Below are 18,096 nucleotides of genomic sequence, written 5' to 3'. Positions count from 1 at the left end.
GAAGCAGACAACTACAAAGGCTTCCTTACGATAGAATTTCAATGCAGCAGCTGGTACCGCTCACGGAATCGCACACTTGACAGAGGGACAAAAATGGCAGTGATGTACGCAAGCGTGGAACAAAGCTTTCATGGCTGCTTCTTTTTTTTTTTCAACACCTCTGCTTACCCTCCCTCTCAATTGAGCACGTTACTAATGGTATTTCTGCTTCTACAAACGCTACAATTGTAGTGCTGTCAGTGCATAATGTGTGCGGCACTCAGCCCGACTCATTTTGAGCTTCGTACGAAGATTTTGTCAGAAGCGACGAAGCATGTCCGCACAACTGGTTTCACGAATGCCACCCTCGCTGCTTCTCTTAAATCCATCGGAGGGGAAGTTGGCGATCGAGCATTGTCTCATATTTTCAACAGGGGCTTCCCGATTGCCCTTGTCGAGCACATAGTGAAGTCTTCAAACTCGTGTGTGCAGCATGAGTTGGAGACAGCTTTCAACAAGGAGGCCATCATCAAGAGCATAGACTCAAATCTGGATGCCTTTGTTGAAAACAGACTACTACTCCCCACGGAGAAAAACATTGCAGAGAGAGCCATTTTGTCAAAAGTGGAGTTCCTGTTACCTTTGGCACAACACTGGCCAAGTGCAGTAGCCCTCGAATACCTTCCCTCTAATCTACCGTACACTGTGATCAACTTGGCGGAATTTGTCGATACCACAGTCTATTACATGGAGCGCACTGCCACACTTGGAGAGTTGCTTGAGCCGGCACGACGAATTCTTCAATCGAAGGCGATGGCATCCCATCTTCAATATGGAGAGCGAGGCATGAACGGTGCATCATCAGCTTCATCTTTCTTGAGAAACTTTCTTCATGGTATTGCACTTTCATCAGGTCCATATGCTGACCATTCGACACTCAATTTGAGGTGGTACTACAAGCGAGCGCAGGTGGGGCTTCTCTATGGAGTAGCCACCACTTCTTTGCTTGGCGACGTTTCACGAAACGCTGCTGACACTCGATCATTGACCAAAGCTGTAGTTGGAGCCTTTTTCTAACATCTGAAAGAAATACAGAGGATCTCTGTTACTCTGATCGTTTTGTATACACGACGCAAAGATGTCCATGTCTTCATACAGGCAAAAATCAGTTGAGGTTGTACTTCCAAGAAAGGAAAACCACTATTCGTGTAGCTGGGTATTATTCACTGTTGTATTTTGCTCTGCTCTTGAAGGACTTCGTAGTTCGCAGCTGTTTGTACCACTTTCGCACTTCCCCTAAAAGGGGTGTTTTTTGTTTGCAATCGAAAACTCGGCTCTCCGACCCTTATCATTCGTGTTGATTGGAGTGGGAAAATCAGCTGCCTTGTCTTTCTTTTTCTATTTAGCCAACCTAAAATGAATATAACAAAATGATACACTGTGAGTTTTTTGTGTCGTGTCATGGGCGCTTTGCTGCTGCCACAGCAGAATTCGCAGCTGGTTCTCATTTTGTGTCTGTGAAAGGAGACCTACTGTATAACACAGTGTGTTGCTAATATCAAGAAACTGTGGAATGCTTACTGCTAGCAGACTTGTATGACTCGCCATTTCGAGGCGCACAACAGAATCCGTGCTTGCTGTGCTGCGATTATGACGACTCTTACCTGCAGCAGTGTGCAGAACAAAGAAATGAACACATTTAAGATGGTTTGTCTTACCGAAGAGAAATGAACTGAAAATGTAAAGGTTGACTTCCTTACACAGTAGTAGCCGACGATGGCGGCACCTTCGAGAAAGTGGGACTCAGTATGGAAAGTGCGAGCCAAATACATGTTCTCAACATCGGTGTTAATGCAGCAGGCGTATTTATACCCTTCTACAATCACATTGGGTATCTTGAAACAAATATGTGCAACGCAAATCTGGAACATGTGAGAGACTTTTCGAACTTGTTTGTCACATATCAAGCGATGCTGCGATGAAAAAAAAAAGAAAAAGAACGCTGTGTGTGCATTCTCTGTACCACTGTCCGCTCAGCGACGTGAACCGCAACACATTTTCAACCATCTGCACCTTGTTTTTACGCAGCAGGTACGGAATCAGGTGCTCATGTAAGCATCAACTCCGTGTCGCGTAGTACTTGCCGAGCTTCTGCTTTCATCATAGAGGCGCACCGAATATAGGATGGAGAAAACTGTACAATAGTGTGAGTTTGCTTTTCATAGCTCGTGACACCAGTGTTGATGAGCTCCTTTGGATTCTGTACATTTATTTGAGGAAGCACTTTGATTGAATATAAATATAAATTAAAGGTCACAGATTCGCTTGACGGTCCGTGTAACCCTTGTGGACACGATGCTGACTGTATTGCTGCAAACGTTGCGTACGGCAGTTGCATAACAACGCTTTATGGGGGCTCTGTATGAAAAGTGAGGCAGCTCATTGGGTGCACGGCCTGCACCTTTGCCCTTGTTGTTACAATAGGCAAGGCGCTTCATGGCAAAGAAATGGTTTTTTTCGCTGCTTTCTTTTCTTCCTTTTCAGAACAGAGGTGTTTTTTATTCCTAGTGTACCTGGGTCTTAGAGAATAAGGTATATATATATCGTAGCAGCGAAATAGGAAGTCACTTATATATTTGAGGAGGTTGATGGTTGACTGACGAAGCGATTACTAACCCCTTAAATTGCGAGCTTTTCCTACTTGTGGTATACAAAGCAGCTTTTCTCAGCCACTCTTCACATTTCTGCCAACAAGACAACGGGGGAAAGGCGCCAGAATCAAATCGAGAGATGAATGCGTATGTTTATGCGTGTGAACGCGAATAAACTAGCACGATTTGTAGTCACACTTTGAAAACACTAAGAGCATTCCACGTAGTACTCTAATCATCACAAAAGTGGTCAAAAATACTCTTTGCATGTTGTAGGCATTATACTTCACTTTTGTGTAATCTCTTTCCCCCTCTACTATCCTTCTCCTGTGTCTGTACTCTGGTGTACACGCATATTCATTTAGGAGAAAAAGCTTTTTACCTTGTTCTTGGTGCCAGTGCTGCGTTACAGCCGTTGAAGTCTGTGTTATCAGTAATCGCAAACACATAAACACCTGCCATTCATCAAAACTGCACACTGTTTGCTCTATATACCAATTGACAGCTAAACATCGCTTAAAAGAATCATGGCGTTTCATCTTCTTCCAGAAACAGATTCTTTTTTACAGGTGCTTTTGCGGCCGACGTTCGCTGTATCTTTTAGTGTGGTGTCTTCGCTAGTGCTGCTCACAAACTACTTTATAGAGAAGTCAACTGTGGAAAACAGTAGCGCGCCAGCAGTCCTGGTTACAGGGAATCTATGGGCGAATGTCTTTACCTTTACACTCTTCACAGCTGGCATGACATTCTCTAGCAGCACCCAAATTACGCGTGCTATTGCACTGGGTCAAAGCCCACCAATTAAGATATCTGTATTGCGTTCTTTGCCGTGGCCTCTGTCAGTGGTCTGTGGCAGCCAGGGAAATAGAAAACTTGTACCGTTTCTTTTGTACTCTCTCCTTTTTCCCGGAACGCTTGTAGTTGTGCTACTACACCTTATCAGCCTTGGTGTGAACAACTTTGAGAATGCTTTGTATTGGCAGCTACCGCTGCAGCGATACCTGGCCTGGACCATGTTGTGGCGTCTCATCGTCACAGTCTGTGTGTTCACTACAAACTACCTAGCGGCGCATAACCCTACGCAATCTGTACTGACCCCGAGTACGGACAATGGTGACTAGCCTTTCACTAATTCAAGGAAACTGAGATAGCTGCTGTTTCTCAACAAGGCTAACAATGGTAGCAGCTGCGTTACTGCTTTGAACCTGAACGACGCTGCTGCTATTCTTCTACTGTTTTTCGTAGAGCTCACCGCTTTGTGCTGTCGATACGGTGTCTATTTGTGTCTACTGCTCTACCTGCGGCTCAACTCTCGTGTCGTTGTGTGTACCCCTTTTTGTGTGCGCGCCGATGCCCCTCTGTATTGTATGAATTGCAAGAAAAGTGAAGGAAGAGAATGAAGCACCACTGCATTGCTCTGAGCAGCATGCAGTGTTTGACTATCACGGTAAACGCTAGGCTTAAGTGATGACTGCACTTAATCCCGTATGTCCTATCGCCTGCCAGTTGGTGGTTGTGAAGCAAAGTTAGTGCAACAGCAAGTGACACAATTTTATCGGCTGCTGCCTTTTTTTAACCCTTTCCAGTATCTTTTCTGGCTCTCTTCTTCACCTTTTCCGGAATGCGATGTTGCGTCGTACTTGCTTACAAACAATGTCTCATGCTCACGTAGCTCCCCTACACTGCTATTTTTTCTACCACTTTTTGCGTATAGGCTAATTGTGTACACACATATACATATAAGTTCCCTAGTACCTTTTTCTTCTTGTATTTCCTATTTTTCCTTTTTGTCGACGTGCTGCACCATGGACACTACAAACCGCGGTCTTTCCTACCTCTGCTGCGTCGATGGCTCTCTGAAGCCGTGGGCAGAGGGTCAAGACGAGGGGGATGACAAGTACGAGAGCCTGCAGGGCCCAGGCGGTCGCAACCTCACCGGCTCGGTGAATGACAAGCGCATTTGCGTACCCCAGAAAATCGATCCTAAGACCTTCTTCGCAAATGAGCGCACGTTCCTGAAATGGCTGTCGATTTCTGTGATGGTGGGCTTGATGTCTCTGACCCTGCTGAACTTCGGTGACTCCACTAACAACGGTGCGGAGCTAGCTGGACTGGTGTTGCTCCCAGTCTCAATTGTATTCATGGTGTACTCGCTGTTTATCTTCCGCGATCGCGCCAACAAGATCTACATGCGTGAGCCAATGCGCTATGATGACACACGCGGTCCAACAATGTTGGTGCTTGTGCTAGGCTCCGCGCTGACTTTGGCGACGCTCTTTTCGCTGCAGCGTCAGTACACACAGACAGTTGCCTCATCCTTCTGGGAGTCGGCGCGGTTCTCGCAATAGTGGTCAAGATGGATGTGTTATTTGTAGCGAAAGGATCTGAACTTCGTGGGCAACCCTCCACAATCTGGCATCGACCCAGTGGGAATCCTAACTGAAAGAAACCAGAGGGTTTCCGTCTCTCAGCGTCTTTTTCTTTTTTGCCTTTTCGGAACACGCAAGTAGTGTAGTGGACTGCGCGCAGTGCTGACTTTTTTTTGTTTTTGCACTGCTGCTGTCCTCTGCTCTCAAATAGGTCTGCATCGATATCTGTGTGTGAGTCCGACGCCCATTGCAGGTGCAGAAAATTGGCATTCATGCAGCTGTGCATAGTGCGACTGTGCTACTCGTAAAGCGGAACGAAAGGCAAAAAAAAAGTTTGTAGAGACGAGGGCGTTCTCTTGTTTAAGTTTCGAATCACTCGCAGACTCCCATAAGCTCGCAGAAAAAAAAATAAGCGGAAGTGGCCTGGATACGCAAAGCAGAAGCACAGCCATACTTGAACACTGCGTGCACCTCACGAGATTAAAAAAAGGCTAATTGTTACCGTGTGCATATGAGAGAACCTCCCCTCAACAAGCACGGCAGCAAAAGTGCACAGGAGCGACGACATATCGAAAGCCACGGGCAGTGGTCACTTTTTTCTCTACACGCACATCAACCCCCCCCCCTCGTGTTCGGTGTCGTCTTCTTCTTCCCTCCCCTTCGTCAAGTCGTTTGCTTCGCTTCTGTCGCTACATGTAGTTCTAAAGGAACTCTTAAGTGCGAAGTAATAACACACACACACAAAGTAGATGGGCTGTGGGCGAAACAGAAAAGAACACCACTGCGGAAAGAGCAAAAAAAAAAGTAAATGGAAAGCGAGCGTCCGCTACCGCAGATCTGTGGTCGCTGTGCGACCCCAGTCGCTGCTGCATTCCTCCTTTTTGGGGGGACTGGCTGTTCTGGAGGACGGAGACAGGCGCAGGTACGAAACAACAACAAAAAAAAAACGAGTAGGTGTGAGAAAGGCAAGAAAAGGGCGGTAGAAAAGACAACTCTCATCCGTACACATGCATAACCACAAGACAAAAAATGACTGGTTGCATTGAGCCATGCTGACTCGATCACCCTGGCTCCTCAACTCTCCGCTCTTCAAAGGAAGAAACGGACCTGTCTCTCTACTCTTCTCGCTTTCTTGTGTGATTCTCTTTGGTGACCCGCGGGTATGTGTCATGGTAATGGCTGTTAGCTTGCACAGGTCTTCTTATCCCTCTGCCCTCGGCTTTCCACTTTATATGATCACCCCATCCGTTTGTGTGTGTGTGTGCCTGCTGCTGCTGCTGCTGCTGCTGCTCTCTTCCTCAACACCTCTTTCCTTTTGTTTTTCTGCATTGCCCCCACCCCCCGCACACCTCACCTTCTTTTGTGTTTGTTTGTTTCTCTTCATCCCCTTTTTCCTTTTCCGTCTAGCCTTTTCTCTGTGGAAGGAAAAAAGGAAAACACGCGGCTTGCTCTTCGGGTATTTTCGTTGGTGTTCTATCGGTGCGCCGTCCTATACTGTCCTCCTCCTCTTCTCCTTGTGATCGTGCGGGTACCCTACATGTGCACGTGCGGCGTAGGATGTCGGGAGAAGGGCAGCACGTGGACAGACAATAAAGAAATTCTTCTTCGTTCTGAGGCACCCTGTACTGGTGACTCTGGTGAGAGTCTAGACGCGTTTTTTTTTCTGATGGTAGCTCAGCCTTTGACGTCAGGATTGCCTATTGTACACGCTCGCCCTCTCTCACCATCTCTGCCCTGTGTGTTATCACTGAAGCTTGTTGCCCCCTGCGTTCTACCTTTGGTGCCTGTTGGTATGCTACCATGACTGCAGTGTTTGGGACTTCAAATCAAAAAGTGCAGAGGCGTAGAGGATGGAAGCCAAGAAGGAAGAAGAAAGGGAGAGAGGTTGCACCTACCTCCCCCTTTGCATCCTCCTCTTCACTTTTCTGTCCTTCGGTATCTGTCTGGTTCAGAGGTTTGTGCACAAGAAGGCCACACAGCAATGAGCTGTTTTGGCTGTTTGTTCTTCGGCGTGTCTAGGCTCACCGCCAAGAAAAACAGTAGCAGCAGCAATGACAAAGGAGGAGAAGTAAATAAGAGGGTAAGCGAGGCACTTGTGCACGCGATGCCGTCTTGGCTCGCCAGTGGAAGCGATCGACCCTGTCTCGTGGCGCGTGTGTCGCTGCCGGGGTGGGCGGGGGGGTATGACGAAGAGGCACGGAGGAGGGTGGAGGGAACAGGATAGGACGGAGTGCAACGATTTGTAGCCTCCACCCCTCGTCTCTTTTGATGCTCTTCTGCAGTCCTCAGCCCTCAGCGTTCTCTCCCTTACATATCGGGATAGACGCTTCCATATGAGGGCAGGGGATGGAGAGCAGAGCGCCTTTGTGGGAACATACGTGTGCAGTCTGAGCGGATCACGCTAGCCTTTCTTCTCCCTATAACCGGCACCACCTCTTCCACACATCCGTGCATGCGCGGATGTGTCTACGTATGCACGCTTTGTTCACCAAGGGTGCATAGTCAGTCCTCCTCTCCTTTTTTGTATTCCTTTTCTGTGTCTCTTTTCTCCATTTCCTTTTTTAATGCTTGACTGCATCGACGATGCTGCGGCAACACTTCTCGTCGGCACCGGCGAAAGAGGGGCGGCCACTGCGCAGAAGACTTGAAAAGCTGTCCCTATTGCACCCACCACTCATTCTGTTGTGTGTGTGTGTGTCCCTGTCGCTACGATTTGCTGTATAGTGCGCGCCACGCAGTCATACGCATGCACACAAAGGCCCTCCCATCCTGCTAATACCTGACTCCTCTTTCTACCTCTTTCCGCTGATCAAGCTGCAGCAACCATGATCGGGCTAAAGTCAATGTCGGGGGTGCGTGACGTGGTCCGCGGCGGATCGTGGCCCGCTCGCCTCCTCAACACCTTCACCTCGCGCGCCGCGCGGGAGAGCTTTGAATTTGACGCTGTCGTCACGGAGGCGTGCGCCACAGCCAATGTGGCGGTGCCGTCCGAGGCAGACCTGCCTCACGCGCATTGGTGGAAAAAGCTGTGCCGTGCATGCCAGGACAAGACCGGCACTACAAAACATGGTAGTCAGCTGCTGCGCTCCCGACTAACCAACGCCTTGGCACAACGGCTCGCTGTTGAGGAGGTGTACCGGTTGAATGGTGACGAAATCGCAAAGGAGGATGCAGTGGACGACCCCATCGTGGTGATGGGTCTGCCTCGTTCGAATGGTCACATGGCTGCACACGTGCTGACCCGCTCAGGCCTGTTTCTCACCCCGCGTCAGTGTGACACCTTGTCCCCGTCCTCCCTACTTGACATCGAGCGCCGTGACGCGTTTCACAAGAAGTTCCGCGGCTTCTCGTATCTGCACCCGGACTTTCTCTGCGTCCGAGTACCGCAGGCAGACCAAGTCGACGACGACCTTACCCTGCATCTCATGACGCCGCAGTCGTACGCGTGGGGCCTGCTTCACGGACTGGATGAGTACCTGCTTGAGTGCCTGGAGGAGGATCAACTACCGGTGTACACTGAGGTGCGTCGTGTGATGGAGCTGCTTCAGTGGTACTGGAAGTGCGGACACTTTTCCGAACCTGTAACACGGGAGTTCGATCCTATCGACAATATGATGGAGCGGCAAACGTACGGCACAAAGAATGTGTTGCTCCACCCGCACTGGCTTCTGTACAGCCCCTTCGCCATCCTCAGCTCCGACGCTGTCAACATCGTCTTCCCCAAGATGAGGGCCATTTGGGTGCACCGTGCTCTTAGCCAGTGCCTGCCATCCCTGTGCTCCGCGTTGTGTCTGCACAACGGCCTGTACACGGGTAAGCCGCCAAGCGACTCGCAACTGGCGTCCATGGGGGAGAAGGTGCTGGGCATCTTCGGCTCTGGCACCGCGCACGCAATCGAGTACTATGGCAAGTTTGATCAGCGCCGCATGGCGCACTGGTCGAACCGTGACGTAAAGCGACACGCGACGCGGGTGGCGACAAAGACGCTCGACTACTTTGGCATCGAGCTTGATCGCTATCGCCGCATGCAGATGATCAGCGGGCAGACGGAGTACGTGTCCGTCTCTCGCCCGCTGCACGATGCACAGATGCCGTACTTCTGCCTGCACGATGGCGTCATCGGCGACGTTTTCCAGGACTACATCTACCAGTTCGAGGAGTTCGCGTTTGAGAAGAAGTTTGGCATCACACTGAAGGAGCACACCCCGCTTGCCGCGCCGGCTGACGCGATGGCGATGCGGGGTATCGCACATGGATCTAGCGAACCTCGCTCAGCCCCGGCACTTGGTTTAGGTCAGCCAATGGTGGGGCACTTCCAACAAGAGAGCAGGGGGTTTCGGTGAGACCAGATGCGAGGTGAAGAGGAGCAAAAAAAAAATTGACTACTAGGCGTGGGCGAAGCGACTCGCCTCTCCATCTCGCTGAGCTGAGTGAGGAAGCCCCTGCACCTTCCTCCTGGCGGATGCTTCCGCCTTTGCCATGGGTTCACAGTTTACCCCCTTTCTCTCTCTCTGTGTGTTTCGCGGGTGTCTCGAGCAGCTTCTCGATTCACACCGTTGGCAGCCAAAGCAAAAAATAAACACCTGAAACGGAGGGACGAAACGAGGAAGCGGCCACAATTTACGTACATGCGCGGTGCACGGAGAGAGGGTACGGCCCTGGACGCTGAGGCGCGAAGAGAGAGCCGCATCGCTTCAGCGGTGCTGATTTACAAAAGAAAGGGGGGTGCGTTTGATGCCTGCCTTGTGCGGTACTCGTTCGTGCTTCCTCCCTTCGTGTTCTGATGCACACTTCGTCTACTCTACTCTCCGCCTCTCCCTCCCTCCCCCCACTTGCTCTTCCTCCCTCTTTGCACCTCTCTGAGTCGACGCCCCTTCCTTGTCATCCCACATCATCACCAGCATATCCACACGCACCAATACGCCGTTACGTAGGTGGATTACTTCCTTCCGCTGTCGTGCTCTTAGGCTGTTTGTCACTGCTCCATCTTCTGTGCGGTGTTGCCGAAGTCTGCCTAGTCATCTCGCTCCCTGCGCCGCAGGTGTCAACTCAAGTTTTTCCGTCGGCGCTTCAAGACGCGCGCACGCACAGCTCTTCACCTAGAAATACACAATCGAAACGCTTCATCATGACGGAGGGTCGCCTGGAGACCATTCATAACCTCCGTCCCAAGAACTGGGACAACCGGCGGCACTGGACCAACTGGCATCACCTCTACGACTGCGAGGAGGATCATATCACCCGCGAGAGTGCCCCTTTCCATGACCTCCGCGCTGGCGGTCAGTTTCAGTATGAGTACTCGGGTGGCGGTCCGTACGCAGCGCCGATTGAACCACACCATGTCAATGACCGCAGCGCCGGCGACCGCATGGATTTTGCACTGGGCCGAGGGACAGACATGGGCGGCATGGGGTATCTGCCGCTCGACACGGAGCCTGGCCGACCTGTGAAGCCGAGCAAATTGCCTCGCCAGACGGCCATGTTTACCCGAAACTGCCCTCTGAAGCGCGGCCTTTTCTCCGAGTACCCGCACATGCTGGAGGACAACGGCGATACCACCGGGCCGTCACCGCGGGCGGGTGTCATGAAGGCTGGCGGTCCCTGTGGCTACCTCGGCGGCGCTGCCGAGCACATTCCTGACCCGTACAGCGACAAGCCGAACCGCGGCCGCATCTGGCACTTCCGCACCGGCCCTGTGAAGCATGACTACCCCAAGTGGATGCCTCAGGGGGAGCCGGAGAAGAAGCCGCGCAAGACCTATGGCCCCTTCCGCGCTGGCAAACCGGATCACCTGCACATCGGGGGCGACGTAGAGTGGATCCCTGACCCGTACGACAAGGAGCCAATCCGCAACAACCGACACCCGTTCCGCACGTGGCACACACGCACGAAGTGGTCCATGCCAGTGCTCGCGCCGTGGTCGACCGGGCTGGCAACGTCGGAGGCGCGCAAGGGTGCCGGACTAGACTTGACGGAGAACAGCCTGCCGTCCCTCAAAACGTACCGCAAGGTGAACCTCACCCAAACGATCGGCGCGGAAGCAGCACTGTCGTCGATGTCGTCAAAGAGGCGATATGACGGTACCAAGTCTGTGAGTGTAAGAGGAGGGGGAGGGCAGGGGACATGGTAAGATAAGGCAATTAGTCCGTGAGAGTTGGCCAACGCCGAGATCTCTGCAGGTGAATTGTGTTTTCTTGAGTGACACTGATTGGAACCAATCCCCTCCTCTCCTTTCCCGCCCCTTCTCACCTCTGGAGGAGAAGCGCCACGTCGTGGGTGGGCGCGCGAGTGTATGTTCCTTCTTTTTTTGCTTTTCGTCTTTGCGGTTGTTGTTTTGGTTCTCCTCGATGTTTCCTCTCCGTTGAGCTTCACCGCCGACCTTGTCCACACACACCCAACCACGCAGGCACGCGCACACGCGCCGTTTTTAAGGCTCCACCCACCCTTACTTTGCAGGCGCATACGCCATGCCCTTGCCTGTCTGTGTGTGCCGGTGTGTGTCTCCCTTCACATGTACCATTGCCTTTATTTTTCTTTGTCTTTGTTGTTAATTTTTGTACTTCTAGCCTCTGTGGGCATTTTGTGTGCCTGTGTGTGTGGGAGGGGTGGGGGGTGGAGGGGGGACTCTCTTCTGCCGCTGTCAAGTGTCTCGGTCCCTCTCTCCACTCCCTCACGCCTCCTCTGTCCGCTATGGGAACAATCCTCACATGCCTGTACTGCTTAACGTTGCGGCGGTATGAGCAAGAGAGAGGAAAACAAACAACGAAAAGGGTCAACGCTCTCGCGCTCGTAGTTTGCAAGGTGGGGAGAAATTATGTATATACACGCATGAACATGACGGAGAGCAAGTGCGGGCTGAGGGTCAGTTGTGTGCATGCACCGGCTGACGCTTCTGTGTGCCCATGAAAAACCCACAGTTCCTTTGGAGCCCTGCTGCGTCTCTGTGTGTGTGTGCTTTGTATGTGTGCTCACTGATACATTGTAAACATTTGTGCTGTTCATCCGGGGTGGGGTGGTGTAGGGGGGAGGGAGGGAGGGGAGGGGGGGGGGCAGACACCCCCTCTCCCAAGGCTGCTGGAGCACAAGAGACGATGGGACATTCATTTCCGCTGCATAATCCTCCTGCCTCATACGCACCACCCACACACACACACACACACACACAATCACACACACACAATCACACACACAGGTAAAACATGCTCGCGTTACTAGCTCAATCGCACCACACCCTTCGCTTTTCTTCTACCTGCCTCTGTCTCTCTCTCTCTCTCTCGCTCCTTTCTTTTCCTTTTCCTTCCTCTCTTTACGGTTGCGTCTCTGCTTGGGGTGCCTTCACAAGACTATGCCCCGAGTGACCATGGGCGTAACCACCCCCTTTCCCTTTTCAGCATTTCTGGGTCACCGACACACACAGTCGACGGAAGGTTGCTGAACACAGATGCCCACGAGCAGTGCCTGTTTGAGTAGGTCCCCGCCCCGCCATCGAATGGGTAGTTCTTCCTGCTGTGAGGTAGAGCCATGAGAAGCTCAATTGCAACCTACCTGCGCCATGGCAGAACGTCCGAACGCCTTGGCAGCGTGCTGCCGTTGCAGCGACGCCTTCTGACGTCTTCCCACGCAAAGCTTGCCGTTCCTCAGCTCAGTGACATACAAAGGAAAGATGTCGTTACCATGGCACTGCGCACCGCGAGACGGTGGGTGTCGTCTTCACCACCACCTGCCGCACCGCTGTCACCACCGGCTTCCGCGGGTAACTTGAGCACTGGCAGTGAAAACAATTCAGGTCCAATGCCTTCCACCTCTCACAGTGGTGCACATCGTGTAGATGCACACCTTGTGACGCAGTTTGCCGCACCAGTGAAGTCGAGAGCATCGAGAGTCCAGCGCTGTATCAGCCACCGCCGGCGACGACAATTTCACGGCGCCACGACATGTGGGGAGTCGAGCACCAAGCGTATCGAGGCCGCCACGTCAGTCAACGCATCAGGTGCTGATGTTCCACTGACTGCGAACGGCGACGCTTGTATGCGTCCAGCACCGTCATGTTCTTCACCGCCGCTACACACAGGTGCGAGTGAGCCGCACTTTTCGATGTCGCCAGTGCAGCAGCGACTGTGTCGGCTTATTGGCACCGGGGCGTGGCGCGAGGCGCTGGAGGTACTCTGCTGCCACAAGCAAGAAGACACCGCCGCCAGCCAACATGTGCAAGCATCATGGGAAGCTTCGTCAGCAAGTGGTTTGTGTCGCCGCAGATCCAGTGCGCTGACGGCTTCTGAGGACACTGACGGGTGCGTGGAGGCTCCTTTGATCTTCGTATCACTGCAAGAGGCATCTGTTTGGCTTCTGCTGTGGTGCGGCTACGGCACGGCTGCGTGGCAGGCGTGGTGGCGCACTATGCACCCTGTCACGTCTCCGAGGCTGGTGCTATTGCTCGCCCTTTTCACCCACGTTGTGGAGCGCGATGCGATGCGCACGCGCGACTTGCTGCTTCTTTTCGAGATGGAGAGTGGCCGTGCCACCACTCCCGCGAGCGCTATCAGCAATGGTCAGATGTGCGAGGAGAACCCTACGTCGCCTATGCGTGTGTGGTGGCGTCTTCTCTGGCAGTGGCTGTGGTGCTGCAACGAGTGCACCGCCTCGAGTAAGAGTCCGTCGCAGGTCCACCGTCGACGTCTTGCCTCTTTCCTGGAGGGGGCAGTGGAGCAGCTGACCAAGTGCGTATTCGCGAGCTCTGTGACCCCAACGGGACATCATATGGGCACAATGGCAGAGACAGTGGCGCTGCTACTGCTGGTGCTTCGTGACATGCACTGTACATGCGACGAGTGGCAACGTATGTGGACAGAAGTGCTCACCGCGGTCTGCGAGGGTAAACCAATGCAAAGCAGCAGAAACAGCCTCCGCAGTGCCCCCACGCCGCCCTCGAGAAGAAATGCGGTGCGTTCACTCTTGTTGTCGTCCTCTACGTGTGCGTTGATGGGCACGACCGTCAAATCCGCTCTCTGGGACGCTTCCTCGACGCCGAACAACGTTGGAAGGGATGATGGTGAAAGGGCAGAAGAACTAAGTCGCGTGCACCTGAGGAAAATATTCAGCGACGCAGAGCATGACTTAAAGCGTCTTCGCAGCCACTGCAGCCCTGCCGTTCCAGCAGACAGTAGAAATGCGTTGGAAGCCTTCCGCGTGTGGCACGAGCGGATTGTAGAGAGTGAGGGTCTTGGTAGCACCTGGGCAGCACTGCGCCTAGCACTACACCCGCCGCCAACGGAGCCGCGGGCTTTTAGTCTGGATCAGCCCACTGCACCGGACCGCGCAGCTCGCGTATCGCTTCAACGACTGCTGCGGCGCATCGACAATGCCACGTCGCGAGGCGACTGGATCACAGCATTGCAGCTTTGCTTGAGCCACGGCGTTCGTGATGGTCTCCCCTACAATAAGGACACGGAAAGTTTGGGTGTAGAGACCCAGGACTTGATCAGCGAGGCGAAGGGCCCTTCTCGCTGTCGCCTGTTCACGCCCACACCCACGCCGGTAGACGCATTCCCGTTTGTTCACCGACTTAGCAAGGGCCTCGTCGCGTGCGAAGTGGCCAGGCCATTTGGTGCATCGTGGCAGGGTGCTCTGGCCCTGTGGAACTTTGCTCGGCAGTACTCCTACCACCAGGTGGAACATGCATCTCCACCCGACATCGCTGTCACTGCAGGGGCGACGTCGGAGCCGTTGCGCATTGGCCCCCATCCGCCAGGGTCTGCACGGACATCGTTGTCGCTGAGACACGCACTTGGACGCATTTTCTTTCTCCTCGCGTCGGCCAGCCGTTGGGCAGAGGCGCTGGCGTGCTTTCACGAGACCCCAGACGTCTACCTCGATGGCTTTGTTGTGTCACAGGTTGCGTACGCCCTGCGCCGCTGTCCATCACAAAATAGAGCCGTTTTGGACTTGTGGGCTATGTGGCGGTGCCGCGTAGGCGATGCCGTGGATCCGACGGAGAGCATGACGCACAAGCTGTTGTTAGCGATGCTGCAGGCGTCAGCCACGGCGACCTCTCCAGTGGCCACCTTGTCTTCCACATCTTTTCAGTCACCGGCCATGGTCGCGGAGAAGGTGGCCACTGCGGTACTCATAGCCGCAGCAGACAGGTCTCCTTCCACGCCTGCCATGCCGGTGCCGGATGGGCAGTGCGCAGTCGCTGTCCCTGGTACCGCGGTACCACTGAATTGGTCGCGGCAGCGTCATGTCATCCGCAGCATCATTAACGATCGCTGGGTGGGCAGTTGGGCTGACGCGCTTAGTGTGGCACTTGCAAGCGGTGATGTGTCTCTGCTGCTGCACACCGTTCTACGACGTGTGCCGCCGGTACACGTACCAAAGTTGTACTCAAGCGTGCGGCGAGCACTGCAGGTGAAGGGTGTCGTCCTGTCGTCCGCCGAGCGGGCGGCCCTTCTGGCGTTATGCGGTGAAGGGCGGAAGTTGCGGCTCATCGGCAACCCTGACGTGAGTGCTGGAGAGGCCACCTTTCCCAGTGGTGAGGCTGTGCCATCAATCGGTGAGAGCGGCGGTGCCCACCAGCATGTATTGAACACAGAGGCCTTCCTCGACGAGCTGCTCGGTGTTGACTAGGCGGCTTGTAAAGACGCGAAATGCTACAAAATTGCGCAGAAGATAAGGAGATTTAAGCGAAACAATGTGCAACGCAATGGGGAGGAGTTGGGGAAGCAACTGTACTCGTGCACGTCAGCATGTGCAAGTCCTATGGAAATAGGGATGCTACTTGCACACACACACACACACACACACACGCATACATCGATGCAGTCGTTGGCAACTGCTGCAGTTTTAGTGGCCCTGGCTAAGCCTCGAGTTGCTTTTCTTGTGCCTTTGATTGGTCTTTGCGCAACTCCTCTCTCCCCCCTCCCCCTCCATTCCCCATCCTATCCTCTCCACCCCTCTTTCCCTCGCTCCCTCCCTCTTTACATCCCCTCTCTATGTTGTGCTTCCTGATTCTACGGCGCTGGGTAGACGACGTACATGCCTCTACACGCGCGCGCGGGTTTGACGTCCTTTTGTTCTGTTCTCTCCCCCACTCTCTCCTCACCTCCTAATCCACTACAGCGCCAAGGAGCGTCCCCTCTCCTGTGTCAAGGAGCAACACTGTAGCGCCTGCGCTAGCCGAAACAGCAGCACAAAACAGCCGCCTCCCCCCCCCCCCCCAGCACTCTAACGTCCACGTACATCTCCCCCACTTCACTCACAAGAAGCTCGAGTCCAGTTCCCCCCCCCCCATTGTATGCACTACTGTTTTCCGTTTCCCTCTCTCTCTATTTCCCCGAAGCTGGATATCTGCCGCTCCCTCACCATTCACCCACCCATAGTCTCCGCCTCCTCGTGAACCACAGAGGACGGACGTACTCCATTACGACGCCGTGCTCAGGTGGGTACTGTTCTTCACCAAGCATGTTCTGCAGCGCACCACTGCCATCCCCTAACTCGCGCCAAGTGCACTTGAGTATGCAACATGCTTACCTGGCCACCACACTCCTGCACAGGGCGCTAACCTATCTGACGGCGACGTCCATGCAGGCGTCCGTGGACACCATCATCGTCAGCAGTGTGACGGACTTCACTGCAGACGAGGCGAGTCAGAGAACGTCCGAGGAAAACACTAGACGTGGCCATGGCAATTTCAGTAGCACCCACGGTGCCGCTCCATCGATGCACCCGCACTTTGCTGGGGCTTGGGCAACCACGAACTGCCTCACCCATAAATTCCCTGCCTTGTCGGTGGTGGGCCCGCTCCACCTCCTCGAGTGTGGCTGTCGCCACACCTTGTCGCTGGTGAAGAGAATTCTTGGCCATCTGAAGCGTCTTGTGGAACAGCATCAGCGGCATCCGCTGCCTACGTGAAGCACATGGACTCTGTGCCCGGCAGCGAGGAGTGCTTCTGGTGAAAAGATATGCTCTGTCGCGGGTTGCACTTTGACGTTTGGAACTACCTGAAGACGCTCCTGAAGGGCCGCGCCGAGTCGGCGATGACTGTGGTTGGGTCGCTAGCCATCACACCAGGGCAGACTGCACCAGCCTCTGCGCGGACATCAGCGGCAGCGCCACTAGAAGGCGCAGGCAGTGGCTACGGCCTCATAGTAACATCAACGGTGATGTCGGCTGGTTTGGCAGTGACGAAGTCGCCGATATCGTGCGTCCTGCCAGAGGTGGAGCCTTACTGAGGCACTACAACGAAACGCGCAAAGCGTATCACGTGCAAGGATGGGGATGGGTGCTGGCTTTGCTCGCTCCGCCTAGCCGTCAGCGTCTCTTTCTCTTGCTGCTTCGTGCAGACATTCGTATTCTTTTTTTTTTTTTGCGTCTTCTCCCACTTCGTCCTCCCTGCCACCCCCAAACGTTCTTTTACGTCTCTTTCGTGTGAGGGGGTTTCCCCCTCTCTCTGGGCCCATGGGTACATGTGCGTGTATCTGTCCGAGCTGCTATTCCTTGTCCTCATGCAGCGCCCGTATCGTCCCTGCATGCCCTGACAGAGCGTCGCTCTCTTTTGCTCCCACGAAGGGCGTAATAGAACAGTATCGCCACTTGTAACGGCAACCCCCATCTGTTTTGGCTACTGGAGAATGCAGGAAGGCGCGTGTGCACGCGCGCGCCACAACGCCAGCGAACAGCAAAGGAAATCGACCAAAGAACAACTAAAGAAACGGTGCACAAGGCAGGCGACTAGCACCGCGCGGGAGGGAGGCACGGAAGGCGAAGGTGCGCCGGCTACGCGGAAGGGAAACAGAGAGAGAGCGAGAGACGATAGGACAGGTAGGAGGTTGTCATGGGGTGCAAAAGGACGACTTCCATCCAAGGCTACCCCTCCCCTTGCCCCACTGCCTTCAACGCGCAGCGCTGCATCACCCCTTCGCCTTTCCCTCCCCTCTTCCCCCTCTCGCCCTGCCTGGCTGCGTGAGAAGCCCATCACGCAAAAGGCACCACACCGACTTACACGCCTTTTGCGCTGTCCCCTGCGCCACCCCGATTGCGTCTTCCCTTCAAGACGACTTCGGTGTTTGCCTCTGCACTCTTCTTTTCTGTCCCCCTCCTCC

General features: G+C 53.8%; 6 protein-coding genes across 6 annotated transcripts; all 6 read left to right on the top strand.

Moving 5' to 3' along the window:
• Nucleotides 1–246: 246 nt before the first annotated feature.
• On the top strand, nt 247–1,056 carry LPMP_141030 (hypothetical protein; the record flags this gene model as incomplete). The annotated part of the gene is made up of 1 exon (XM_010699032.1): nt 247–1,056. One exon carries the CDS (start codon nt 247–249, stop codon nt 1,054–1,056), a length of 810 nt encoding a protein of 269 aa, XP_010697334.1.
• A 2,101-nt stretch (nt 1,057–3,157) lies between these two features.
• Nucleotides 3,158–3,751, top strand: LPMP_141020 (hypothetical protein; the record flags this gene model as incomplete). The annotated part of the gene is made up of 1 exon (XM_010699031.1): nt 3,158–3,751. The coding sequence occupies one exon, from the start codon at nt 3,158–3,160 to the stop codon at nt 3,749–3,751; it is 594 nt and encodes a 197-aa protein (XP_010697333.1).
• Nucleotides 3,752–4,435: 684 nt separating this feature from the next.
• Nucleotides 4,436–4,978, top strand: LPMP_141010 (hypothetical protein; the record flags this gene model as incomplete). Its single annotated transcript, XM_010699030.1, has 1 exon — nt 4,436–4,978. The coding sequence occupies one exon, from the start codon at nt 4,436–4,438 to the stop codon at nt 4,976–4,978; it is 543 nt and encodes a 180-aa protein (XP_010697332.1).
• Nucleotides 4,979–7,824: 2,846 nt separating this feature from the next.
• On the top strand, nt 7,825–9,342 carry LPMP_141000 (hypothetical protein; the record flags this gene model as incomplete). The annotated part of the gene is made up of 1 exon (XM_010699029.1): nt 7,825–9,342. The coding sequence occupies one exon, from the start codon at nt 7,825–7,827 to the stop codon at nt 9,340–9,342; it is 1,518 nt and encodes a 505-aa protein (XP_010697331.1).
• Nucleotides 9,343–10,127: 785 nt separating this feature from the next.
• LPMP_140990 (hypothetical protein) lies at nt 10,128–11,129 on the top strand (the record flags this gene model as incomplete). The annotated part of the gene is made up of 1 exon (XM_010699028.1): nt 10,128–11,129. The coding sequence occupies one exon, from the start codon at nt 10,128–10,130 to the stop codon at nt 11,127–11,129; it is 1,002 nt and encodes a 333-aa protein (XP_010697330.1).
• Nucleotides 11,130–12,520: 1,391 nt separating this feature from the next.
• LPMP_140980 (hypothetical protein) lies at nt 12,521–15,622 on the top strand (the record flags this gene model as incomplete). The annotated part of the gene is made up of 1 exon (XM_010699027.1): nt 12,521–15,622. One exon carries the CDS (start codon nt 12,521–12,523, stop codon nt 15,620–15,622), a length of 3,102 nt encoding a protein of 1,033 aa, XP_010697329.1.
• Nucleotides 15,623–18,096: the final 2,474 nt, after the last annotated feature.

This window comes from Leishmania panamensis (genome assembly GCF_000755165.1).
Source record: "Leishmania panamensis strain MHOM/PA/94/PSC-1 chromosome 14 sequence".
Taxonomy (NCBI): domain Eukaryota; phylum Euglenozoa; class Kinetoplastea; order Trypanosomatida; family Trypanosomatidae; genus Leishmania; species Leishmania panamensis.
This window is presented reverse-complemented; position numbering and strand designations above follow the sequence as displayed.